At 41.5% G+C, this 26,843-nt stretch overlaps 2 protein-coding genes across 5 annotated transcripts in view; one reads left to right on the top strand and one right to left on the bottom strand.

The window, feature by feature from the left end:
- Nucleotides 1-1,195, bottom strand: part of LOC137384397 (BTB/POZ domain-containing protein 17-like) — a 204,725-nt gene extending 203,530 nt beyond the window's left edge. The window contains exon 1 of the mRNA XM_068058376.1: nt 1,040-1,195. The gene's annotated coding sequence lies outside the window, so the exon portion shown is untranslated. The remainder of the gene's footprint in view (nt 1-1,039) is intronic.
- Nucleotides 316-24,273, top strand: LOC137384398 (G-protein coupled receptor family C group 5 member C-like). 4 transcript variants are annotated; one of them, XR_010977581.1, is made up of 5 exons: nt 316-597; nt 4,065-5,121; nt 9,223-9,326; nt 14,041-14,471; nt 15,982-16,066. XR_010977581.1 is itself a non-coding variant. In XM_068058378.1 (5 exons), exons 2-4 carry the CDS (start codon nt 4,110-4,112, stop codon nt 16,135-16,137), a joined length of 1,272 nt encoding a protein of 423 aa, XP_067914479.1. In that variant the 5' UTR covers nt 321-597; nt 4,065-4,109; the 3' UTR covers nt 16,138-16,176; nt 20,015-24,273. The 4 variants fall into 4 exon arrangements, 2 of the variants coding, with proteins under 2 accessions (XP_067914480.1, XP_067914479.1); XR_010977582.1 differs by lacking the exon at nt 15,982-16,066 and adding an exon at nt 15,947-15,961; XM_068058378.1 differs by lacking the exon at nt 14,041-14,471 and adding an exon at nt 20,015-24,273 and having other exon boundaries at nt 321-597; nt 15,982-16,176.
- Nucleotides 24,274-26,843: the final 2,570 nt, after the last annotated feature.

The following is a 26,843-nucleotide window of genomic DNA, read 5'->3' as shown; positions in this document are numbered from 1 at the left end:
AAAATCTGAGAATAGAATGTCACCTGTCTCTGCATATAACTTAAACTAAAGAGAAAGTTCTGAACAGGTACTCCTAAATCAAGTGCTCAAGCTGATCCTAGGCATGTTTCACTTGCAGAATGGTACAGAGCTCTTAAACTAAAACCAATGTTCTTTAAAAGTAGCAGATGGCAAATTGCTCAAGAGTGACCCAGACCCAGGAAAATGTGGCTGAAAGAAGCCATCAGCTCCTCTGTAAGAAAGGTTGTTTGAAAACAGGGACTGAGCTGGATACCAAGCATACGTCATGGTGATGTCAATGTACGGGCTCAGCTGGAGGTAGAAAGTGGGAGAGTCAGTTATTCATTGTGTGTGTCTCTGCATTACCTAAAGTCTTCAAAAGCTGCTTTCCGCTGCAATATTAACAGGACGAATATCTATCCCTTTACAATCATCACAAAAACACCGAGAGTGCATTGAAACAAGTGCGTGCATTGGAGCAGGACTTTGTTTTGTTGTAGGCTCCCAGTTTCTCATTAAGACTTTGCCTTGTTTTCTTTTGGAAGGAAGGCGCCGTGCGGGTCGGCTGCTGCTCCTGGGGCGGTGGGACAAGCGGAGGTAAGAACCCGGGCACAGGCTCACTGTGTGTGTGTTTTTGCAGAAACAGTTTCAACAATCGCTGCAACAAGCAACCCCCCCAGCACGAATATCTGGTGTAAATTTAGAGATTGCATTAATATCACAAATTGCAATTTTGTCAATGATTCACAGGAATTACCAGGTCCTTAAGGCGGGAGGAACAAGGTGCAGCAGTATAATGCATGCGCTTTTAAAAATAAAGCATGTTCGGAGTTTTGAAAGTGAAACCTTTGATTCTTTTTGTGAGACTGAATGTACCTTTTTTCCGCTAGTGATTGAATACACACAGTTCAGTATTGTCTCTGCTGTACAGAGGCGCAGAGAGCACTCAGAGTGGCTCAACACTTGAGGACTGCATAGCCAACCTGAATTCTAAACTCGGTCTTTAAATCATGTAGAGTAAGTTTCTACTTTACCCAACCTGTTCTCCACTTTCCCTGCTGTTTCGTGGTGCTTCCATTGGCAGTGTAACTTTCTCAGATCAGGAATGGTGTTCAGTGGTCCCAATGAGATGGCAATATCATTTTTCAAAGCAGAAAGATTCTCCCTCCTGGCTACTTCTAGCGAATTGTAATTCCCTTTTCATCTTGCCGTTCTCCCCTCCCTACCTCTGTAATCTCCTCCAGCCCCACAATCCTCTGAGATATCTGCACTCCTAATTCTGCCCTCTTGAGCATCCTCGATTTTAATCACTACACCATTAGGGCCGTGCCTTCGGCTGCCAAGGCCCTAAGCTTTGGAATTCTCTCCCTACACCTCTCTACATCTCTTTCCTCCTTTAAGACACTTCTTAAAATCTACCTCTGTCTAAGCTTTTGGTCATCTGCCCTAATATCTCTTCATATGTTTTGGTGTCAAATATTGCTTTATGATGCTCCTGTGAAGTGCCTTGGGACATTTTATTAGTTTAAAGGTGCCATGTAAATATAAGTTGTTGTTAGGTATAGCTTGGCTGTGCATACAATGGACTAACTCTTCGAAACTAGAAAGAATTTACATTTCTGTTGTGCATTTAATATTATCAGGACATCCCAAAGTGTTTCAGTCAGTAAATTACTTGTGAAGTTTGTTGGTGATTCCTTTGCAGGCAAACGTGGAAGCCAATTTGCGCACAGGAATGTCCAAACACCAGTGAGATAAATGCCCAAGTAGTGTTTTGTAATGTTGATTGACCTTTGCACGGTGACCAGGTCACTGGGAGAAGTTCCTGTTCCTCTTCAATAGGATGAGAGTTTTTACAGCTATTTGAACAGGCAGACAGAGCTTTAGTTTAACATCTTACCTGTAGTATTCCCTTAGCACTCCACTAAGGAGTAAGTCATGATTATGTGCTGAAGTCACACACTGATCCCGAACCCAAAACTTTCAAACTCTGAAGCAAGGGTACCACTGGTGTGCTAGGCTAACACTTTTCAGAAAGTACCTTCCCCCAAACAGTTGATTCCTCACCTCCAAAACTGGACACTGAGCAAGTTATCCAACTATTGGGAAAGCATAGCAAAGTCTGACCCTGTTCTTCACAGTTTACATATGCACATCTTTCAATCGATAATGAATACTGGATAAAGGTCATGGATAAGCACCTAGATATGTTATTTTTCTCTTCCTACTTCTGGAGTATTGAGTCCATTTTTTTATGCGCTTACTGCTGATTTTGGTTTAGATTAAGTTTTTACTTTGTCTAATATGTTATCATTCTGGGCAAAAGTAAATTTCATTAAATCTGACTTTTTTTTTGTTCATTGTATGCCACATTTTGCTTTTTTCATTGATCAACAAAAAAACTGTTCTAAAAGTGTAGGACAAGATGCAGTCTGCTTTGTACTAGATAGTAACACAAGAGTTCAGCTTCTGTAACTAACTGAAAGCTGAAGAACAAGATGTTCGGCACAATTCAACTGTGTGTTATGCATTAGGACACCCTTCAGCATATCTGTACAATATACAGAAGTATAAATATTTCTTACCATCCTCTGTTTTTATGTGGTATCTGTTAAAATGCCAAAGCGAATGGGCACAGAGTATAGGGGACTGCTGTGGTCTAATCTGTTAATAAGTAGTGATATTAAGATTTGTATTACTCCCTATTGGCAATGAACAGGCAGCTTGCAAATCTAAGTTCTCAATGAAGGGAATTGGACATATACTTAAAAGGGGGAAAATATTACAGGGCTATGGGGAAAGCGCAATGGAGTGGAATGAATTAGCTCTTTCACAGGAACAATGGGCCAAATGGCTGCTTTCTGTGCTGTAAGATTCTACAGGGTAGATCTTGACTTTGAGCGATCCTGTAAAACAGGTTGGCAGTCGGTTTTACATCCCTCATGCTTTTTATTTCCCTTGACTTCATTGAGGCATAAAATGGGCTGCCAGCTATCACAAAGTCGAGATCTACTCTATGATTCTAATGTTTTTCCACACGTTCACTTCCAGATTTTAGAACCAATTAGATGAAATGGGCAGCACAAATCTTAGCCTTCAGAGTACCATATTGCATGGGCAATTGTGACAGAAATCACTGAAGCTGCTGGTTGACCTGGAGATGGTCACTTGGGAGGGGAATTTTTTTACTCACTAGGAGACTGTAACTACGGTTACACACAACACTGTGTTCTTAAGTGACTGTGAAATCGAGCAACCCTCATGTGTAAATAACAGACTGGGACCTGCTCTATAAATATATGTACATTTGTTTTTGTTTTCATTATTTGAGATTCTAATGATCAAGCTTTAATTTCAAGTCCCAGCAGCAGGATGTGGTAGAGAAGGTTTTCCTCAGTTGGGTTCCTTGCTAATACTGAAGATGTGCTGTCCTTTCGCAAAGTGCTTTTCAATTTTTGTTTAAGTTTGTAAATTACTGAACGATAACATTTACTTTGGACACTCAGCATTTGAGCATTACTACGGTCAGCTCAAATTTCTGTGGAATTTCAGATTAACATTTTATCCATTAGATCTGGACTGGTCATTTGGGTTAGGTAGACACCAAAGGACATTATTGCCCATGCAAATGTAGTCCTGTGTGACTCAGCACCCTCAGAAAAGGGCTGAGGAAATATGCCAGGGGAATAAGCAGGGGAAAGAAAGACTGGCAGCCTACTCCTTTGGTAACATAATTGTGTTCATGTATGCATGAAGACTTTTGTACAGGGAATTTGTAGTACAAGAGTACTTTTATTTTAAAAAATCTGACTTGGCAAATATCTATTTTAAAAATAATGAGAAAACATTCCTAAGTGTGCAATAAATTGTTTTATCCCAATACCTGGTTAGAATTTAAATTGTCATGATCTGTTTTATTTTAAGATTGGCAAAAATGTTCATAGTCACTCTAAACAGTTCAACCCTGTTCACTTCTTACTACTTTAGACCCAATCCAGTCATCTATTGATGACAGAGTGCAGTGTAATTTGATAACCTATACTCCGTGCTCTTTCCTTTTCTAGGTACGTGACGAAATCCATTTTCAGATCGGCCAACTTGATTGGAAGATGAGGCCGAGCACAATGCAGTTCCCTTTGTGGATCAATCTCCTCCCTGTGACTGCAGCTGCTGTTCCAGCGGGTTGTGCTGCTAGCCTTGACTCATTGTATTTCAACCTCTGTGATTTATCAGCTGTGTGGGGGATTGTGTTACAAGCTCTAGCCAGTGCTGGCATTCTAAGTTGTTTTGTGCTCACGTTGGTTTTAGTAGCGAGCATTCCCTTTATTCAAGATGGCAAAAAGAAGAGCACAATCGGAATTCAGCTTTTTTTCCTTTTTGGCACGTTCGGGCTCTTTTGCCTGGTTTTTGATTTCATTATCAATAGGGATTTTGCAACCTGTGCGTCCAGAAGGTTCCTGTTTGGGGTTCTTTTTGCAATCTGCTTTTCCTGCTTGTTGGCACACTCTTTCAGAGTTAATTTGCTTGTAAGGAAAAACAATGGTCCTAAAGCTTGGCACATCTTTACCCTGGCACTTTCTCTCACCCTTGTGGAAGTGATAATAAATACTGAATGGTTAATAATCACCATTGTAAGGTATAATGGCACCAGTTCTGCACCGCTTGGAGATCCTTGCAATATTGCTAATATGGACTTTGCCATGGCTTTAATTTACGTTATGCTTCTGATCGTAGTTACATTTGGTCTTGCTGTGTCCACTCAATGGGGTCATTTTAAACACTGGAAGAAACATGGCATATTTATCCTTGTCACAGTTGGCTTCTCCATTGCCATCTGGATTGTATGGATTGTGATGTATATTTATGGGAATGAGAAGGTCGGAAACCAAACCTGGAATGATCCAACACTGTCAATTGCATTGGTCGCCAATGCCTGGGTGTTTGTCTTTATTTACACCATCCCCGAGATCTGCCACCTGACCAAAGCTAGTATGGAGCAGAATTATGTTGAAGAGGTGTATCCAACGAGAGGAGTGGGCTACGAGACCATCTTAAAGGAGCAGCAAGCTCAACACATGTACATCGAAAACAAGGCCTTTTCAATGGATGAACCCAATGCAGGTTAGAGAATTTTGTTCTGAGTCCTTCAAAGTTCAAGGTGTAGATACCATTTTTCTTTAGTTGACCATCTGAGCTGGGGTTGTCTCTATTGGAACTCTGCACCAAGTAGCCTAGTATGAATTAACCAAACTTCTTTCAGCTGTAGCAGGCGATTGGTTTGATTGCCAGGCAGTCTTATGTGGCTTCACCTCATTTTAGCAGCAGAAATATCAGTCATCATTGCTGCATGTAGTTCACTGTAATTGCACTAGCATTTGGAAAATATTTTATTTAACAATGCTGCTGCAGTTAATTGAGTAGCCAAGACAATTCGCCAGTCAGTAAGCAGAGTGCAGCAGTACGATGAGCACCAGCATTAAAAACAGAGAGCTATATTGCAGAAGTTTGCATTATAGTTTTTACAAAATGAAGCTTCTGCTGTGCCCTGAACCTTGCAATTTCTCCAAGGCCAAGAGGGAACAGATTACATGGACATCTCACAATGGACAGGTCAGAAAAATGAGATTCCTGAAATCTTCCAAAATTGAAGTAACATTTAAAAAAAAAAATCATTCTTATAATTTTTTTTCTTTTTAAAGTCAATAATTTGGAGTTTGCTGTCTCAGATTATTGAAGATCTCTTTCCCAACCAGAAGTTCACAAGCTCACGTCCCAGAGTTGCCAGTCACTCAAACTTGCTTGCGCTCAGTTGGATGTGTTCTTCACAGGGCTGCAAGACTGAGCAAAGTGTTCCATCTTAAAAAGAGAGGTCGACTAGACGTCTGCTTCACCCTTTGGGAATGATGCCCCATGATGGTCAGTTTTAGGGGTATTGTTATAAAAGAGGACAGAGCTCAGGCCTTCTACTCTGCAGTCTGTAAAATTATGGAGGAAGCAATTTAACATAAAGGGAACATGAGAAAACAAATAATCTATAAAAAAAAAATTAGGATTTTCATCTGGTTGGATGGTTTTAGGCAGTTATTAATGCTGAAATTATTATCACCCGTTATAACGGTGGGGGCAGGGTAAATAGAACCTGTGGAAATGAGAGTAGAAACATAGGAGCAAGAGTAGGCCATTAATCCTGCCCCGCCATTCAATTTGATCATGGCTGATCATCCAATCATCCACTTCAATTCCTTTTTCCCTACACTATCCTCGTATCCCTTTATGTCATTTGTATTTAGAAATCTGTCAATCTCTGCTTTAAACATACTCAATGACTGAGCTTCCATAGTCCTTTGGGGTAGAGAATTCCAAAGATTCACAACCCTCTGAGTAAAGAAATTTCTCCTCATCTCTGTCCTAAGTGGCTTCCCCCTTATTTTGAAATGTGTCCCCTATTTCTAGACTCCCTAACCAGGGGAAACATCTTTGCTGCATCTACCCTGTCTATCCCTTTAAGTATTTTGTAGGTTTCAATGCGATCACCTCTCATTCTTCGAAACTCTAGAGAATACAGGCCCAGTTTCCCCAATCTCTCTTCATAGGACAGTCCCGCCATCCCGGGAACAAGTCTAGTGAACCTTCATTGCACTCCCTCTATGGCAATAATATCCTTCCGAAGGTAAGGGGACTAAAACAGCACACAGTACTCCAGGTGAGGTCTAACCAAGGTTCTATACAATTGAAGGAAGACTTTACTACTCCTGTACTCAAATCCCCTTGCGATAAAGGCTAACATACCATTAGCCTTCCTAATTGCTGTTAGCTTTCAGTGATTTATTGACGAGGACACCCAGGTCCCTTTTGTATATCTACACTTTCTAATCTCTTACCATTTAAGAAATACTCTGCACATCAGTTCCTCCTGCTAAAGTGGATAACCTCACGTTTTTTCACATTATATTTCATCTACCATGTTCTTGTCCACTCACTAAGTCTGTCAAAATCCCCTTGAAGCCACTTTGCATCTTCCTCACAACACGCATTCCTACCTAGTTTTGTGTCATCCGCGAACTTGGAAATATTACATTTGGTCCCCACATCCAAATCATTGATATATATTGTGAACAGCTGGGGCCCAAATACTGATCCCTGCAGTACCCCACTAATCTCAGCCTGTCACCGCGAGAATGACCCGTTTTTTCCTACTGTTTGCTTTCTGCCTGTTAACCAATCCTTAATCCATGCCAGTATATTACCTCCTATCCCACGTGCTTTAATTTTGCTAACCAACTCCTGTGGGGGAGTTGATCAAAAGCCTTCTGAAAATCCAAGTATACTACGTCCGCTGACTCACCTTTATCAATTCTGTTAGTAACATCCCAAAAAAACTCCACCCAAACATGATTTCCCATTCATAAATCCATGTTGACTATGCCCAATCAGATCATTATTATCCAAGTGTCCATTTATCACATCCTTTAGAATAGATTCTAGCATTTTCCCAATGACTTATGTAAGGCTAAGAGGTCTGTAATTCTCTGTTTTCTTTCTCCCTCCCTTCTTAAATAATGGGGTGACATTTGCGACCTTCCAATCTGCAGGAATCGCTCCAGAATCTATAGAATTTGGGAGATGATCATCAATGTATCCACTATCTCCATAGCTACCTCTTTCAACACTCTGGGATGTAGAATATCAGGTCCTGGGAACTTATCAACCTTCAGCCCCATTAATTTCTCCAATACAACCTTCTTACTGATACTAATTTCCTTCAATTCCTCAATCTCCCTAATCCCTTGGATCTCTAATTCTGTCAGATTTCTTGCATCTTCTTCAGTGAAGACAGACACAAAATAATCATTTAGCTTCTCTGTCATTTCTTTATTCCCCATTATAAATTCTTCTGACTCTGCCTGTAATGGACCCACATTTGTCTTAGCCAAATGTTTCCTTTTTACGTACCTGTCGAAGCTTTTACAGTCAGTTTTTATATTTTGTACTAGCTTACATTCATATTCTATTTTCCCTTTATCAGTTTCTTCATCCTCCTTTGCTGTATTTTAAAATCCTCCCAATCCTCAGGTTTATTACTATTTCTGGCAACTTTATAGGCCTTTTCTTTTAATCTTAAACAATCCTTAACTTTCTTTGTTATCCACGGTTGACTGCCTTTACTTTTGGGGTTTTTGTGCCATGAAGGAATATAGATAGTTGTAGACATCATGACCTTAAGTGTGGCCAGATACAAAGCATTTCTCACCTGAGTTTTTCTCACTGTCTCTTTCTACCTCTCTGCCCTTTAGCAAGGGGCTGGACTCCTGTATCAAAGAGCAGGAGGTTCCAACCATGCCTTAAACTAAATCACTGGTAACCAGAAAAGATTAACCCAGAGCGAGGAGGTAATTCTAAATCCCATTTCTTTTTTATCCTATTTACGCACGTTATTGGTCTGATCATCCTAAACCCTGGACTAATTGAGAGAATGTAAATTCAAATAACATGGCTTTTTGCGAATTTTTCATTTCTTTTAAATTTGGAAATAAAAAGCTGGTGCCAATAAAATATACATGAAGCTCTGCTGTCGTGCGTTGTAAAAACTCAACTAGCTCACTGATTTCCTTCAGGGGAGGAATCCTGCTGTCCTCGCACCATCTGGCCTATATGTGACTTCAGTCTCACACCAATGTGGTTGACTTTTAACTGCCCTCTGAAGTGGCCTAGAAAGCCACTCAGTTGTTTAAGAAGAAAGCCCAGCACCACCTTGGCCGGACCATCCCTAGTTGCCCTAAGAATGTTACATATCCTAGGAGCAAATAAAAACACAGTGTTGGATGCACTCTGCTGCTGGTCCAAGTGGCCATTATTTATGTCTAAGCTTTGGCAGTGGATGCCAGCACACTATGAAACAGCAGAGGGCATCACAACTGGCCCTGATCCTAACCTCCTGCGTGGGTTAATAGACAACCATCAGAAGCAGAAACCCTGACCAGTTTTCCTGACCCTAACTCAAGAACACCAGGGCCAATTGCAGCACCCCTAACCACCACCCCCCCCTCCCCCATCAGACTGAATTTAGCTAACTCAGTACACATCTGGAATTCAGTTTAAGAACTTGTGACCTATATGGTTAAATTACTCGAGGGATAAACTCGCTGAGAGCCAAATTACTTTTAAAATAAGTGGACGATTGCTTTTTTTCTTGAAAATATGACTGTCTGCTTATTTTCCCAGCAAACAAGCCCACATCACCTTACAGTGGTTACACTGGTTACAATGGACAGCTTCGGAACAGCGTCTATCAACCAACTGAGATGGCATTGATGAACAAAACCAACGTAAGTTATCTTAATTTATTGGCATTTTGAGGATCAAAACTACAAGGTTTCTTTTCATATGTCTGGATGTAAAGCACAAATAATGTATTGCCATATAGCAATGGTCAAAAGAGGTGTGACTGGTAAATACGAGTACAGGCTTTTTCTGCACAAAACGGCCTTTAAATTTATTATTGATATTGTCCTACCGGATTTACCAGCATTTGTGTACTGAAAACACAATTGTTAACATGTTAATCATTAGCCCGATGGTCAGTGTATATGGAGAACTGCTGACTATAGCTGGAGAGCTTTAAAAGCAGTTCTAGGAAAATCGAAATTATGACTCGCAAAAAGACATACTACTTTTACTTCCATCTCACCATAGCCCATGCTTGTGATGGCACGCTGTGCTCTGATGTACAGCTTCAAGCGCTGACACCAATTTCTGCTGCTGGGCACAGTTTGTTCAAAAGGGGGCATTTGAACTCATCATATCCAATGTCTTTGGGCTAAATGTGCATGTGAAAATAAGACCAGGTATTATTATTGGACTCTTAGCTTCTGGACTAGAGAAAAGCAAGAAAAGGCATCCAGGGTCCTGGTCCTGATTATTCTACAAACAAACCTGCTGGAACTTGTGCATTTATGAATGTTGAGTGAGAATCGGGTTAAGCTTAGTTGAATTTAGCCTCCACAGTTAAATAATCTCCTATCTGTCCAGACTCTCCAAGGTATAATAGGTTCTGGTACCAGAGGGCAGCGGACACCCAGGGAATAGTACACCAGCAAGAGAGTAGAAACTCTCATTGGCAAAGTTCACATATGAATGTTTAATGCATTCCTGCTTTTAAAAAAGCACATAAAGGAAATTAGAGTGAGTCATTAAGTGTCCATATGTGAAAAGACAGAGAAACTCTGTGCCTTCACATTATATCAGAATTAGTTAGTGTTGGATTAAATTTGCAGTGTGCTGCACATTAGTAAATGGCTGCTAAAAACAGCAACTCTGAATCTGCCTACTCTAGTTAAAATTACCACTACATGATCTGCATACAGTTGAAACTAGAATAGGCAGTACTTTGCTGATTAATAAATGCTGCATTGTCAGAGCTGCCATCGGAAGAGACATTAAACCAAGGTCCCCCTCGCCTGCCCTCTTGGGTGGATGTAAAAGGTCCCTTGGCACTGTTTAGAAGAAATACAGGGGAGTTCTCCCCAGTGTTCTGGCCAATACCTATCCCTCAAGCATCAATAAAATGTATTATTTGATCATTATCTTATTGCTGTTTGTGGGAGCTTACTGTGCACATATTGGCTGCTGAATTTCCTACATTACTGCAGTGACTACTTCATTGGCTGTAAAAGTACTTTAGGACGTCCTGAGGTCATGAGAGGTGGTATAGAAATGGAAGTTTGTTCTTTACCAGCTTTTCTGTTCTATTCACCGCTTGGGCAGTACTTTTATGTTCAGGCAGTACAGATGACAATCCACTCCCACATAACTTGCCACTGCCCACTGATTGCACCTGCTATCTTCCTGGTTGGCCTTGTTCAGGGTTGGAGACTTCACCTCTGAGCCACCAATTGTGCTTTTTAAAATAAAGATGAATTTTTAATATGCTGTTTGATTAATTATTGATTGACAATGAAGTGTGAGCTTGTGGCAAAAAGGCCATTAAAAGTAATAAAGTTTTTTAAAAATCTATGGGTCAACTGTAAAATATCTGGATCTGAAAAGTAGGGAAGCAGTGTAGCATCTCACCTCACTGTTTAGATATAAACTTACAAAGAACATTTTTGGATTTGCCAGTCAAAAAGAAGGTTAGAGGTGGGATGGTCTCGCCATAAAACTGTTAACACATCACATCGCGCACCAACTGTAGTCCATAATTTGCATTTGACAACAAGTGGGTTCAGACAACTAGGTCTGATGTTGAAACCAGATAAACAGTACTAGGGCATACATAATAAACTTTTCCAAATTAGGAACAAATCTGTATACGTTGAAATATTTATAGCATCTGTCAAGGTGAGTTTATACAACAAACACAAATTTGGAGAGAGATTATGTGATGTCAGGAATCCTGTCTGAGAAATTGAACACAGCCGGAGTCTGATTGCTCACTTTAATTATCTGTTTCAGTAGGAGAGAGCTGTGTGTGTTAGCTTTTGATGTGAAAGTCTGTTCTTTCTGATGTGAAAGTCTGTTCTTTCTGATGTGATGTACCCACCCCAATGGTTCACAAGAATTATGTCTTTTTTCCCAGCTATTTCTTTCCCCTTCTTCTTTAGCGCTGCTGGCATCTAGCTGCTGTTCTTGTCTGCCGTACTCTTGTGTGTCTTTATCGTTTGTTGGCACTTGTCAAAAACCTTGGCTGCAGAATGCATATTATTAGGTTTGACCTATTGTGTGTAGGAAGATGAGATGCTGTCTTATAACCTTGAAGCTGATGTTGGTACATTGCAGCATTACCTTTTCTCAAAAGTCTTCTTAGACAGGCACTGTTCTTCTGCCTCGATAAATAGCATCATCCACCATAATCAGTCTCAACACAAGAAATGGAACAAGAAAAAGAAAGTCAGTAACATCTGAATCTCTTTCCCCCCCCCCCACTACAGTGAAGATCTTTAATTTAATTTCAATTTAGCATTTCTCTTTAGGCTCCTCTGTATCAAGATGTCACTTACTGAGCTGGGGAAGGACCCAGAGAATCTGTTCTCACACCTCTCACTAAGTTTCACTTCAGCCAAGAGCCAGGAGCTGTAGAATATTGACACAATGATAACTTACTCTCTGAGTGCCTCTTCCCATCCTCTGCTCTGCTTTCAGCACTTCCCAAATGAGATTGTGAGCTTGTCATGGGACTGAAATCGTGAGCATGATCCTGTCTGTTAGCTGTGCTCATTGCATCAGTAACACAAGTCATGGCATCACTGGACACTTGTTGCAGTTCAAATATTTAACAAGACACTAAACTATGCAACCTGACACTACTTTGACCCTTGCAGAGGTTTGCTACAGGAAGTTAATGACAAACGTTTGCATTGACGTATAATTTTCTTTGATAACTTAGCATTTCATTTAAGAAACAGCTGGGGGAAGGAGAAACTGCTGCTAATTTTGCTGGCTTTATTCATTTATAGAAAATCACTTTAGTGACATTCAATGACCATTGTGCTGTGTACAACAAGTACTACTTGTATTTATATAGAAATGCAGCCCAAGGTGCTTTACAGAGGAATAATGAGAGATGATATTGGGAGGATTGACCAAAAGTTTGGTTAAAAGAGGTGGTTTTAAGGAGGAGCTTTAAAGGAGGGGAGGGAGATAAGAGAGTCAGAAGGTTTAGGAAGGGAATGTGAGCAGTTTGGGGCCTAGAGGGCTGAAGGCAGTAGTGAGGTTAAAGGAGGCAGGGGATCAGAAAAGGCAAGGTCAGAGGAATGGAGAGTTTGGGGATGGCTGTAAGACCGGAGATAGGGAGGGGTATGGCAATGAAGGGATCTAAATATGAGAATTTTAAATTGGAGCCTTTTGGGAGCCAGAAGCCAACATAGGTCAGCAAGGACATGGGTCATTGGTCAACAAGACTTGATGGAGGATAGGATACAGGCAGGAGGATTTTGGATGAGCTGAAGTTTATGGAGGATGAAAGATGGGATGGCGGTCAGGAATGGTTAAGAATGGAGGTGACGGGAGGTTTCAGCAGCTGATGAGTTGAGGTGGATGATACAGAGTTGGAACTAGGCAGCTTTGGTGTGAAGAGAATGTCGGGCCTGTTCTCACCTTGAGGCTGAATAGAGAGATGGCAAAAAGTTTGATTCAGTGCGAGACAATAACCCAGGAGAAGGATGCTGGTGAGGGTATGGTGTGTGTGGTGAGGGACAAAGACAATGGCTACAGTCTTAATGTTTAACTGGAGACAATTGCAACTTATCCAAAGTCAGGCAAGTGTTCTTACCACGCTGAGGCAATGAAGGGGTTTAGAGAGGTGGTATAAAGATGGAACTGGATATTGTCAGCATACGCATGGAAGCTATTCCCCATGTCTTTGGATGTTGTCATCAAGGGGTATCGTGAAGGGAAGCCCTTGATGGAGATGATCAGGCTACAATTGAATAGATAAAAGTGGAGCCAAGCAAGTGCAGTCCCACACAGCTGGACAATGGAGGGAAGTTTTTGGAGGTGGGGTACTGTTTAAAAAGCTGCAAATGAAACAGTCCATTTTTGAAATGGTAACATTACACAGGCACCTCTGTCTTGCTATATGGTATTAAATGCATTCTCATGTGAAAAGGAAGAACATGGACAGCTATAGAACCACAAGTCTCTGAAAGTGTCAATGTTGTAGTGCTCCAACTTAAAAATTCTATCAAGGGAAAGAACATCTTTTTGTAAAAAACTTGTGACTGTTCTTTTTCCTGACATTTAAAGGAAAATGTATATCATCAGTGGGATGGTTAATGCAGTTTGCAGATGTTGGTCAGGTGCCCTGCTGGAAGCACAGCTCTAAACTGGAAGGGTTTACATGACCTTGGATAAGTGCTTATTTACTGTGCTTACTTGACCAGCCGAACCTAATGCAACCTTGGGTTTGATGGATCTTTAAGGTGAGGGAAGGCCATGTAAACTATCTACTCTGACATTTTCGTCTGAACTACTACCGTAGCCTTTCAAGGATGGCCGCATACCTGCGTCACACATTTTTAATTGCATAGCCTTTGTCATCCACAGCAGAACAGACTCCTGGATATGTGTTGCAGTAAACTTTACCGAGCAGAAAATAGGCACAATGCTGAGAAGCCTGTTATCAACATATGGACTCAGCTGGGAGCTCCGTTTATTTTCCATGACAGTGTAAAATCAGATGAACTCAGCTCAAGATGTCTGCAATTGGATCTTTTTACATAGTGTAATGATAACAGCACATTTATTGATTATTTTGATGAAGGCTTGCTTTATTTTCCTCGATTTGCACTGCTATTTCTTTGCCTTGCTTATGCACCCTTCACCCTTTCATCACTCCTGCCAAAGTCTGCTGGCAAGGAACAAAGAGATACTGTAAAAGCGAAGTATAAACTCGCCCCAAGACTTAATGTCGGATGTCCAATTTCAACAAACAAGTACTTTCATTTTGGAAACCTTAACAACACGGGCCAGCTCAGGTATTCCCCTCTCTTGATATAGTTCTCTGGTATTGGTTCTGACCTTGCTGATTATACCTGATATTAAACACTGCAGCAATTGTCAGAGGACGAGATGCTTATGCCTGATAGCAAAAGCTTCAATTGTTGCAAATGTGTATTCCGTTTTGTTAGATCATGGAAGCCCTGCCAAATTTTCACCTTTAATTTCAAGGACAAGAAATGTAACAGATATTTTTAAAGTATCAGCGGATATTGGACAATAAATAGGCGACACTGGGTTAGGTGCAAGAATTTTTATAAATCAAATAAGTTTTTAAACTGCTATAAAAATGTATAGGTCGTCTGTTTTACTACCCATTGTAACCAGATTGAAAATAAATCCGTTCTTAAGTTTTTTTAAAACAAGGTTAGTTCATCTGAGGTAAGGAATAGAAGGAGGCGTGAGCAATTAGTGGGGTCTGACCTGACACAGGATACTTGGTCAGAACAGCTTGGATGCCATGTTTACAAGTGTGACAAGCACAGCTCCACTCCTGCTACAATCGGATATGCTGGCCTGAGAAATCTGAGTGCTTCCTTTGCTGGGTGCTTGGTGGGTGGGGAGCAGGAATCACTCCTTGGGGCTGAATGGTGAAGCCAGAGGAGCACCCAATATTGGTCCTCATTTCCATCGAGCAGGCCAAATGTCGACACCAACAGGCAGCTCACTGAGGATGCGCGATGGAAAATCTGCTGGTGTCACAGCGGCCTTCAGGTAAGTGAGGAAGGGGGCATTCGGGTTGGGAGGTAACGACAGGGGTTGGGGGTGTTGCGAGTTGGGTTCAATGCCCAGCAGCAGCCTGTGTTCTTTGTATGTGGGTCAAAAGGAACACGCAGTTAGCTACGTCTTAAAATCCTGCCTTGGTGTTTGCGTCTGCAGAGGTCCCTTTAAAGTTGCCGGTAGACCTGGTTTTCATGAGTGCAGCCAATGACAGGCAAACTTGAGGACAATCCAGACCTGCAGTGGGGCTGGCTGAGGATGGAGAGGGAAAAAAATGGCAGAGTTCCAACTCTGCTATAAATGAGCATGTTTGGACATTGGGTGAGGGCAGGGTGACCTTTGACTCTGGTGACCTCTTCCTCCCACAGTAGCCTGCGATTGTTCACTACCCAGTCTCATACCTGAGTAATGACAACTGGAGGCCTCTCAGTAAGTAAACATAAAGTGACGCCTTAAAACCTAGAACTAAATTCTGCAGTTATACAGAGGAATGACTGATAACATTCCTACATATATGCTACAATCGTTCTTAATTATAGTTCTACAACATATGTACCAAAATGCAAACCATGTAATGTCAGTTGGCTTTCTTAATTTACACACGGACAATTGTTTAATATTGGCATTTTACAGCTGATCGATAGTTTTAGAAATGTTTATTTTCATTACACACCCACGTTATGGGTGCTTACGCTGTAACCTCAGTATATTCATAATTTTTCTTTATTTGTAGATTTTTTCCTCACTCCTTTTGTTTTGTTCTTCAAGCCGTTAGAAAATCCCTATGACCATTATATCCCGAGGGTCACCATTAACCAGTCGGCATTTTCCAGTAACGCCTCCACTCTCCGTGCAGAGGATGTATTTACAGCTGGCAGCAGGCAGCCGGCCCAACAAGAGGGCAGCAATGGACGGACATTTTAACACCTACTTGCATGGCTGCAGAGAAACAACCAACGAAATGTATGGCTTTGAATCTGTGTGTGTGTGTGTGTTTGTGTATGTGGCTATCCTTGGGATGCCTAGGCAACATGCAGATGAAGTTGTTAGCCAAGTAGAACTAATTGACAAAGTGTCAAAGGTCAATGCAGAGGGATGGCCAGAGGAGAAACAAAGATAATGTGCTGGTGTTGGGGGAGAAGGCTATTGGGTATGTCTTTAGGCTGGTTTTTGGTGGGGGGATGGGTATTGGGTATATCTTTGGGCTGGTGTTGAGGGAAAGACTATTTGGTATGTCTTTGGGCTGGTGTTGGGTAGGAGAGGGGGGGAGGAAGACTATTGGATATGTCTTTGGGCTGGTGTTGGGTGGGAGGGAAGACTGTTGGGTATGTCTTTAGGCTGGTGTTGGGTGGGGGGGAAGACTATTGGATATGTTTTTAGGCTGGTGTTGGGTGGGGGGGAAGACTATTGGGTATGTCTTTAGGCTGGTGTTGGGTGGGAGGGAAGACTATTGGGTATGTCTTTAGGCTGGTGTTGGGTGGGAGGGAAGTCGATTGGGTATGTCTTTAGGCTGGTGTTGGGTGGGAGGGAAGACTATTGGGTATGTCTTTGGGCTGGTGTTGGGTGGGAGGGAAGACTATTGGGTATGTCTTTGGGCTGGTGTTGGATGGGGGGGAAGACTATTTGGTATGTCTTTGGGCTGGTGTTGGATGGGGGGGAAGACTATTGGGTATGTCTTTGGGCTGGTGTTGGGTGGGAGGGAAGACTATTGGGTATGTCTTTGGGCTGGTGTTGGATGGGGGGGAAGACTATTTGGTATGTCTTTGGGCTGGTGTTGGATGGGGAGGAAGACTATTGGGTATGTCTTTGGGCTGGTGTTGGATGGGGAGGAAGACTATTGGGTATGTCTTTGGGCTGGTAATCCAACACTTTAGACTAGATCTTCTATAGAGGTCTAAAAATATCTCCTGTCCTTGCTGTTTTTTTCTCTTTGAGGGCCAGCTGCTTCTTTTCAGCTGAGGCACTAACTTGTTCTCTCCAAGAATATAAAACTGTGGAACTCCTTACCCCTCCTGCAACTTGCAGGCTTTTAAATCCCAAGCTGCAGCACCTAATCTCATTACAATTTACCTTATCTATTCTGGACCATCCACATAACTATTGTGGCTACAAGAGCAGATCAGAGATTGGGAATCCTGCAGCGAGTAACTCACCTCCTGACTTCCCAGAGCCTGTCCACCATCTATAAAGGCACAAGTTAGGAGTGTGATGGAATACTCTCCACTTGCCTGGATGGGTGCTGCTCCAACAACATTCAAGAAGCTGAACACCATCCAGGGCAAAGCAGCCCACTTGATTGGCACCCCATCCACCACCTTCAACATTCACTCCCTTCACCACCGACGCACAGTGGCAGCAGTGTGTACCATCTACAGGATGCACTGCAGCAACGCATCAAGGCTCCTTAGCACCTTTCAAACCCACAACATCTACCACCTAGAAGAACAAAGCGCAGCAGATGCATGGCAACACCACCACCTGCAAGTTCCCCTCCAAGCCACTCACCATCCTGACTTGGAACTATATCACCATTCCTTCAATGTCGCTGGGTCAAAATCCTGGAACTCCCACCCTAACAGTACTGTGGTTATACCTATACCAGATGGACTGCAGCGGTTCAAGAAGGCAGCTCAGCACCACCTTCTCAAGGGCAGTTAGGGATGGGCAATAAATGCTGGCCTTGCCAGTGATGCCCACATCCCAAGAACAAATAAAAATAAAGCCCCAGTGATGCCTAAACTATGGACCTAGGCTATTCATCTGAAAAAAAAGACAGGTGCCTCCATCAAATCCCCACCATGTGCTTGTTTAGGACCTGGCCTGTAATGGGCAAAGGGACTATGCTGGCTTCCAGTGACAGGTCCTAAACAAGCACATGGTGGGGATTTGATGGAGGCACCTGTCTTTTTTTTCAGATGAATAGCCTAGGTCCATAGTGACAAAACGATGTGTTACAACTGTGGGGCATTTGCTCGTTGAAGTGAGGGACAACCAGGCTTTACATGAAACTTTTGGAATGCTATATGAGGGGCCCCCCAACCTCCCTGCCTTTCCTTAAGGTCATGTGTTTGTTTATTATTTAACTGTAACTAGTATATTTGGAAAATCTGCAATCGATTAAAGGTTTTCAATTTGTCCCAGTCCTCTTTTCAATCTACTCCCGTGGTCCATTTGTGGATCAAAATCTTCAGGCAAAAATCCAGATAAATGCACATTATGTCCTTCTGCTCTTTGCTGCTAAAACGCAGCACAGATTTCAAGGGCAGTTAGGAATGGGCAATGAATGCTGGCCTTGCAGAGGCACCCACATCCCAAGAAAGAAGAAGAAATAAAAAAGACGCATTCACATAATTGCTGGTGCTCCTACTTCACGTTTGTTCAGGCTAACAGGAGGCAGGAGCCAGGCATCACTATAAAGGGAAGTGGGTTAGTACAAGTCGCAATGTGTTACCACTTTTACTGAGTAACTCATGCTGTTTAATTTGTATTCTAATCCTGTTCTCTTCCAGGTTCTTTTAAATTCCTAGAAGTGCTCTTAAATTGTGCGTAACAACCCCACATGGTGCAGTGAACAGTGAACTTAGATAATTGTAGATACCAAACTACTTACATCGACTTTTTTTAAAAAAGAACATTTCAGTATCAGTACTCAGTGTATTTTTTGGACTGAACAATCAGCTTAGTTAATATTCTGAATTGCAACTGTAGCACTTCCATTTGGTCCTGTATTTATGTTGGCTTGGTTTTCTACTGGGCCACTTGACTATTTTCCAGAATATACTTGCAAATTCCGTCCCCCTGCCCCAGTTAAAAATTAAACCACAAACATCAGATGAAAGTTCTTTGTTTGTACAGGGATTCACTGCCCTGTCGCCGGAACTTGGGATTTGTGCTGCTGATGTGTGAGATTCCGTGCCAGTTGCAAATTCGTAAAATCTACCCTCAGAATATATGCATTTTTTTTAAAAACCTGCTTATTAAACTTTTTGTTACCTACACAACAGGGATAACTATCTGTTTTTTTTATTTAGAGATACAGCACTGAAACAGGCCCTTCGGGCCACCGAGTCTGTGCTGACCAAGAACCACCCATTTATACTAACCCTACAGTAATCCCATATTCCCCACCACCTACCTACACTAGGGGCAATTTACAATGGCCAATTTACCTATCACCTGCAAGTCTTTGGCAGTGGGAGGAAACCGGAGCACCCGGCGAAAACCCACACAGTCACAGGGCGAACTTGCAAACTCTGCACAGGCAGTACCCAGAATTGAACCCGGGTCCCTGGAGCTGTGAGGCTGCGGTGCTAACCACTGCGCCACTGTGCCACCCGCAATGTGTGCCATGTGTAGAAATATCATAAATGGGTTTGTGAAGATAAAGGGCCACATTTTCCCCTCTCATTCAAAATACAGATGTAGATGACTTGTGCGATTTTGCTGCCAAAAATGAGTGAAATTGTATACCCGTTCTTTTCGAATGCTCGTTTTTCCTAGTGACAGAGGAAATCTTCACAAAGGCACTGATGACCCTCAATAAACAAATGTAGACCAGAGAAATGCTTAGCCCATGGATTTTGTGCTTTTTGCTTATATGAATGTGTCATATTCTCACTATAACCATATTGGCTATCTAGTCTAGTGTTTGTTCTGAACAAGCATGTGGGAAATAGCAACATGTTACTAACTTGAATGTTTTATTTTATAGAACACTCTTCTAGTAAAATGAAGTCAGCTTTTTTCTTCCCCTTCTATCCCAACTGGCTTAAAAACCAATTTTTTCACTTGATTTAAACAGGTCAGCTCCCAATATGGAAAATCTCTGTGGTGAAACAAGTCTCTCTATCGACCATTCATGACGAAAACCAAAAACTGAAACTTCAAGCCTTTCTTGATATTTTTTTTTTTTATCCTGTAAGCGACAGTGGATTAGAGGGAGGAAAATCCTTTTGATGGGGCACAACTGAAAATGAATTGGATAGTTTTTTGAAGAAAAACCCCCATGCGACTGGGTTTAAGTATTTGACTTAGTAGCTATAGGTCAAGCCACAGTGAAAGGGTAACCACACAAGGCAGCATGGGGACTGAACTGTCATTGCGTGTCCTCTATGCACATTAAGCAATATCCTCATAGTCTTTATGAACTCCGCTGAACAGATTTCCCAAAGCCCTGACTTCTACCACCTTGATGGACAAAGGCTGCAGGTGGTACCCCCACCTCCAAGTTCCTCTCCACGTCGCACGCCATCCTGACTTGGAACTATATCGTCATTCCTTCATTGTCATTGGGTCAAAATCATGGAACTTCCTCCCTAACAGCACTGTTGGGTGTACCTTCACCACACGGACTGCAGCAGTTCAAGGCGACGGCTCACCACCACCTTCTCAAGGGCAATTGGGGATGGGCAATAAATACTGCGACGCCCACATCTCATGAATGAATAAAAAATTGTAGAAGTTATGTAATAAGACAGTAATCAGATGGTGACAATAACCTTTCCAGTGCAACACCTTGTAAATTTGATTATGGCAACCTCCGCATTGCTTTCCTGCCTCCTGAATTACAAGCAGGGAGATGCGGGATACAGATTTTCATCAAAAGAGCAATGAAGGCACGTTCGCTGAGATTGAAAAGGAAGCCAGGTTCCTCACTTGTAAAAGGGAGATGGGTAATGGTTTGGGTGGTCTCTTATCAGACTGCAGTTTGTTTCTGTGATCTAATTCAGTCACAATACTTAAAAATGAAACAGTCCACTTTGAAACCATCTGAAGAATATCTGCTGATGGAATGTAACACATGTTTAGGAATGGTTTATCCTTCAGGTTGAGGTTGTGCTGTGTCGAGACTCAGACTGCTGTTCCCTTAGTCTTTTGGACTCGTACAGAATTTAACTTCTGCTTTCTGCGGAGCAGGCTCAAAGCATAGAGCCTGCAGCAGAATCTTAAGATGCAGGTCACTAAACAATCAAAATTAATCAAACCAAAACAAACGTATTTTTCAATGCAAAGTGCTGCTTTCTGAAACAACGATGTTCAATTTTGTTGGCAAAAAATTTGCATCTTTCACTTGTGTAAGCATCTTTGCATTATGTGTACAAATGATGACGTGACACTCTTTATACTGCATGGGAATAGCCTATAATAGTCTATACTGTGACATGGGGGTAGCCTCATGTCTAAATCTATCACTGAAGAACATGTTTGAGAGATTCTAGGCATTTCTCAGGGTCATATTTTCCTCTGCCTGTAAAATGTAACAAAAGAATTAGATGTGAGTAAACAGTGGAATGATAACAGAACAGAGCAGATACCAAACTCCTCTTCTGTTTTGATTCTGTATCTCACTAAAGTGCATTTACAAAAGTTAGCCTGAAGGGAAACCTTGCATTGCCAGTGGCCTGGGTTCATTCAGTGCTGACTTCTGCCTCTAACTGAATAGTGAGCATGCAAGACTGATTTTCGGCATGTGCACTCAGAACATATAAAGAAATTATTAACACATGTTAAGAAATCCTGGGCTGGCTGGAGAATTGTGCAGAGTGTTCTCGTGGTTCACTGATTTGAGCCCCTGACTGCTGATACTTTGCACCAGGCGTACCCATTCAGATTACTGGCTGTATCTAGGCTTTAACTTCAGGAACTATGGGGGTGGTAGTTGGCACTGAGACAAATGTTCTTCCGCTTTTGCCCTGTAAAAGCTCAGTTCTCCCTCTTCTCTGAAGATAGCAGATAGCACAGTATTACCACCTAAACACTGTTCCCTATTTGGGTATTGTCTTTTCATCACATGATCTATTAATCACTTGTATTGGTGGACACTTATCATGTTAAAAAAAGATAATGTCCCATCTGGCATTGCATTCATTTATTTGACTTAGCATTGCATTTATTTCATTGACATTCTTAACAACTCACATTTAAAAGCATCTGTTTGATATCTTATTCTTCATACTGATTGTGATATTCATGCCTGGCGTTCTTTTTCAAATACTGGAACTTCTTACAGACTTCCTAAATATTTTTTATTGCAAAGCTGGTAACCGAGTTGTTAATGTTAAGTGTCAACCTGCTACCTTAATTTTTACGTCCAGTGTAGGTTTTTGTGGACTAAGCCTCCTCTCACCCCACCCTCATTCTCTAGTATGCAATTCACAATCTATGGAGGACTCCATTTTCTGAGCACTGCATTGGGCGTTTTACTTGAGTTCCTTTTACAATTTCGTTGCGAGCAATAAGCTGACAGTTGGCGCTTTTCCTTTCTGTCGATGGAGGTGTGATTCACACCTGGTAGCTTACCACCTGCACCAAGAGTGGAACTCAGCCGCTCTGTGGTGGCTGTGTCATTTTGAATGAGTCTCTTGCACTCCCAAGCTTGGTGAGGACATCATTTTGATTTATATAGTTAAAGGTTATAGTTTGGACACTTGAGAATTATGTAAATAGCAATAATACAGGTGTGTTGTGTTTGGCAGCTTGCCTTCGATTCCTGATAATCCAAGTTGGGTTAGCAACAAAGTCATCCACTTGCTGTCTTCGTTTGTGATTACCATTTTCTATAAGAGGAAAATATGGCCCTTAGTTATTTTTTAAAGAAACTAAGAGCACAGCAATAATTTTTCTGTTTTCCTCACCCCAAAAGTTGGTTTAATAGGTGTAAGTTTTAAGAACTTCAGTATCTATATACATACCTATGTTAGCCAAAGAAAACACCTTGTTAGCAGTATATTCTACGGCATTTTAGTGATTATGCTTTTTTATGTGTTTTACATTTAGAGCTTTTTTATTATATTTTAACAATATATATTTTATCATCTGCATATTTTGCTGTAAAATCTAACGTGCAAGTTGCAGCAGTATAGAAATCACCCCCTTGTTTTTCATATATATTGCTTAAATTCACTCTGATGTGTAAATCACTCCCTATAATTCGAGGACTTGAAATAGGCATCCCATTGCCACTTTTATAACAGAATTTTTTTGTATTTATTTTGTCACCATTGTTAACATACACTAATATTTACATATGGTAGGATTGATCAGACTGGCATGCTGCAGTTCTGAGTTTTCTCTTAGCAATGCATCTTTGAACTAATTATTCGTAATTCTGTGCGAGTATCAGTGGGAATGAACACAAAACATACATTTCTGCTTTTGCCATATTGTATTTTTGTTTCTGTATTTGTCTCCTGCCCCTTCCCCTTAGAATTAACATTAGAGTTATATAGAGTTACATAGAATTTAGGGCACAGAAACAGGGCATTTGGCCCAACTGGTTTATGCAGGCATTTCTGCTCTACATGAGCCTCCTTCCATCCCTCTTCATGTAACTATCAGCAAATCCTTCTATTCCTGATGTGTCCTGTCCACTGAGCTTGGTTAGAAAGGGTAGAACGTGATACACCACCACTATTCCACTAAAGAAACAAATTTGCAGGGGTTCTTCTCTGCTTCTTTCATCATAAGGAAAATGAGAAGGAGGAAATCCTGGCCCTATATCAGTAAAGTCACGTTTTCCAGTTCGGGTCTCTTGATCGAAAATTCAACTTGACTGGATGGGCTAGCTTGTCTTATTCCATATTTATGTTGCAGGATTGTGTAGCTGCTGCAGTTTTAATAGAGATAATTTAGAGTAGCAATTGTGGCCGTTTTCCTGGAAACTCAAAATTTGAATTATAGAACTCGGTTGGCCCATTACATCTGCTTGTAATGGAAACATTTTCTTATCCAATGATGAGTGAAATTCAGAGTTCCTGGGTTATTTAAGCTTTACTTGTGATTGGAATAAAAATCCTTTGTTGCTATTATTATATTGAATAACCACAATATATATTTTTCAGCTGTTATAGTGTGTTTCTTAAAGGAAGTCACTTCACAAATGACTAAAAATGTTATGAAACATCACTGGGATGTAACTAGACAACAAAGACATCTAAATATGAAGATAAATGATAAAGTAAAGCCAAGATATCTAGATAATAGTCTTGACTGTGTTGTACTACAGGGGCTGTTCCTACTTTAAAGCTACATTTTTGTTAAAATAAACCCTTCTTTACATTGCTTTCTCCAGTCGTTTGCTTCTTTCACAGAGCCTCCTCTGAACAAAAACAATACATTTCCATAATGCTCTTCATATTGAATGGTGTCTTTACAGGGCAGAGAGAAAAAAGGCAGACATCGAACAAGGCTGAAATGGAGAAACGCGGTGAGTTGGAGCAAGAATGGTATGGTCGAAAAGAGCAGATTTTAAGTGCCTTTTTAAAATAAAGGGACATGGCAAGAAGGTGAGACTTGAGGGGCTCCAGAGGGCAGAGACATAGAGCTGAAAGAGCAACTACAGATAATAGATCAGGGAGTAGGGAGCAAGGAGTACAGTATTGGAGAAGCAAAGAGCACGGGGAACAATGAGTGCGAGTATTGGAAGAGGTGGCTATTAGGAGTTTCTAGCTCATCACCATCTAGAAAATACTCAGACCTATATTTCTTGGGTCCAAAGTGAAGGACATCACACTTCCCCACATTGAACTCCATCTCTCACAATTTTGTCTACTCACTTAATCTATCAATGTACCTTTGTAACTTTCTGTTCCCATTTAGAGATACAGCACTGAAACAGGCCCTTTGGCCCATCGAGTCTGTGCGACCATCAACCACCCATTTATACTAATCCTACATTAATCCCATATTCCCTACCACATCCCCAACTTCCCTCAATTCTCCTACCTACAATAGGGGCAATTTATAATGGCCAATTTATCTATCAACCTGCTGTGGGAGGAAACCAGAGCACCCGGCAGAAACCCACACAGTCACAGGGAGAACTTGCAAACTCCACACAGGCAGTACCCAGCACTGAACCCGGGTTGCTGGGGCTGTGAGGCTGCGGTGCTAACCACTGTGCCACCCTATTTACCCTAGTTACTATGCCACCTAACTAGATGTTGTCTGCAAACTTGCCTATATGTTTCTCTATTTCTTCATCTGAGCCATTTATAAATAGAGTGAAAAGCTGCAACCCTAGTACAGATCCCTGAGGACACCACTAGTCACATCCTGCTAATCAGAGTATATATGCATTATCCCTACTCACTGTTTCTTACCTAGCTAACCGATTCTCTATCCATGTCAATTGGGTGTCTCCAATTCCACAGGCTCTTATTTTTGTTAAATATCTTACATGGAGCCTTATCAAATAGCTTCTGGAAGTCCATAGAAATAACATCTACAGTTACTCCTTTAGCACATTAATTACCACGTGAAAAAAATTAGGTTTGTTTGACATGACATACCCTTTAGAAATCCAACCTTTTAGGTACCAGTCTTCGCTCAGTTGATAACATTTTGAGCCAGATGGGTGTGGGTTCAGAACCCATTCCAGAGATGAAATCCCATAATCTAGGCTTGCAGTTCAATGCAGTACTAAGGGAGTGACCCACTGTTGGAGGTGCCATCTTTCGGAAGAGGTGATGAACTGGGGCCTCATCTTCCCTCTCAGGTGCACATAAAAGATTCCATGACATTTGTACAACGAAGAATAGAGTATTTTTCCTGATATCCTGGTCATAATTTATCCCCTGTTGTATATCAATTGGTGTTTAATTGTATTCAGCTGGTGGGCATTAATTGGGGCCCACCTGAGCAGGCTGAAAGTGTAGTTCAAAAGCAAAATACTGCAGAGGCTGGAAATCTGAAATAAAACAGAAAATGCTGGAAATACTCAGCAGGTCAGGCAGCATCTGTGGAGAGAGAAACAGAGTTAACGTTTCAGGTCAGTGACCCTTCATCGGAACAGTTTTGATGAAAGGTCACTGACTGGAAACAGTAACTCTGTTTCTGTCTCCACAGAGGCTGCCAGACCTGCTGAGTGTTTCCAGCATTTTCTATTTTTATTTCTGAAAGTTTGGATTATGGATTGGAGATGCACAACATGCGAAGTGTGTTTCTTTAAATAAAAGCCTGTAAGTGAATAAATACTAGGCTCCAGTTCGATACTTCACCATCTGGTTATCTAAGTTCTGAAACCCTCAATCAATGCTTAAAACAGGTGATCTGGTCAATTATCAGATCGCCGTTTGTATGACCTTGCAGTGTTGCATTTCCTGTACTTCCTTGGCTGTAAACCATTTTGGGACATCCTGAGGTTGTGAAAGGTGATATATGAATGCAAGATTTTCTAGGGATGAAATGCATTTGAGGGCTGATGAGGATGGGGAATAAACTGCAGAGTAGAGTGGAGACTTGAGGCACAAGGAGAGCAAGGATGAAGGCAAGAAGAGGATGAATGAGGCAAAGGCAGTTCTGCAGATAATCTGACCTGAACGAAGTCTGAAAGTAATATGGGTGGCAGTTGGTAATTTGTGGTACTTGAACTTAAAAAAGGTGGCTGATGAGGGAGGAGATGCGTTGGTGTTAATTTTTCAAAGTTCGTTGGATTCTGGAAAGGTTCCATCCGACTGCAAAGTAGCAAATATAAACCCCTCTATTCAAGAAGGGGGGAGGCAGAAAACAGGTAACTATAAGGCAGTTAGCTTGACATCTGTCATGGGGAAGGTGTTAGAATCGATCATTAAGGATCAAGGTAATCGGGAATAGTCAAGCACGGCTTTGTGAAAGGAAAATCATGTTTAACC

The sequence above is a fragment of the Heterodontus francisci genome, chromosome 26, assembly GCF_036365525.1.
Source record: "Heterodontus francisci isolate sHetFra1 chromosome 26, sHetFra1.hap1, whole genome shotgun sequence".
Classification (NCBI taxonomy): Eukaryota; Metazoa; Chordata; class Chondrichthyes; order Heterodontiformes; family Heterodontidae; genus Heterodontus; species Heterodontus francisci.
The sequence above is the reverse complement of the archived record's forward strand: the minus strand, read 5'-3'. Positions and strand labels throughout refer to the sequence as shown.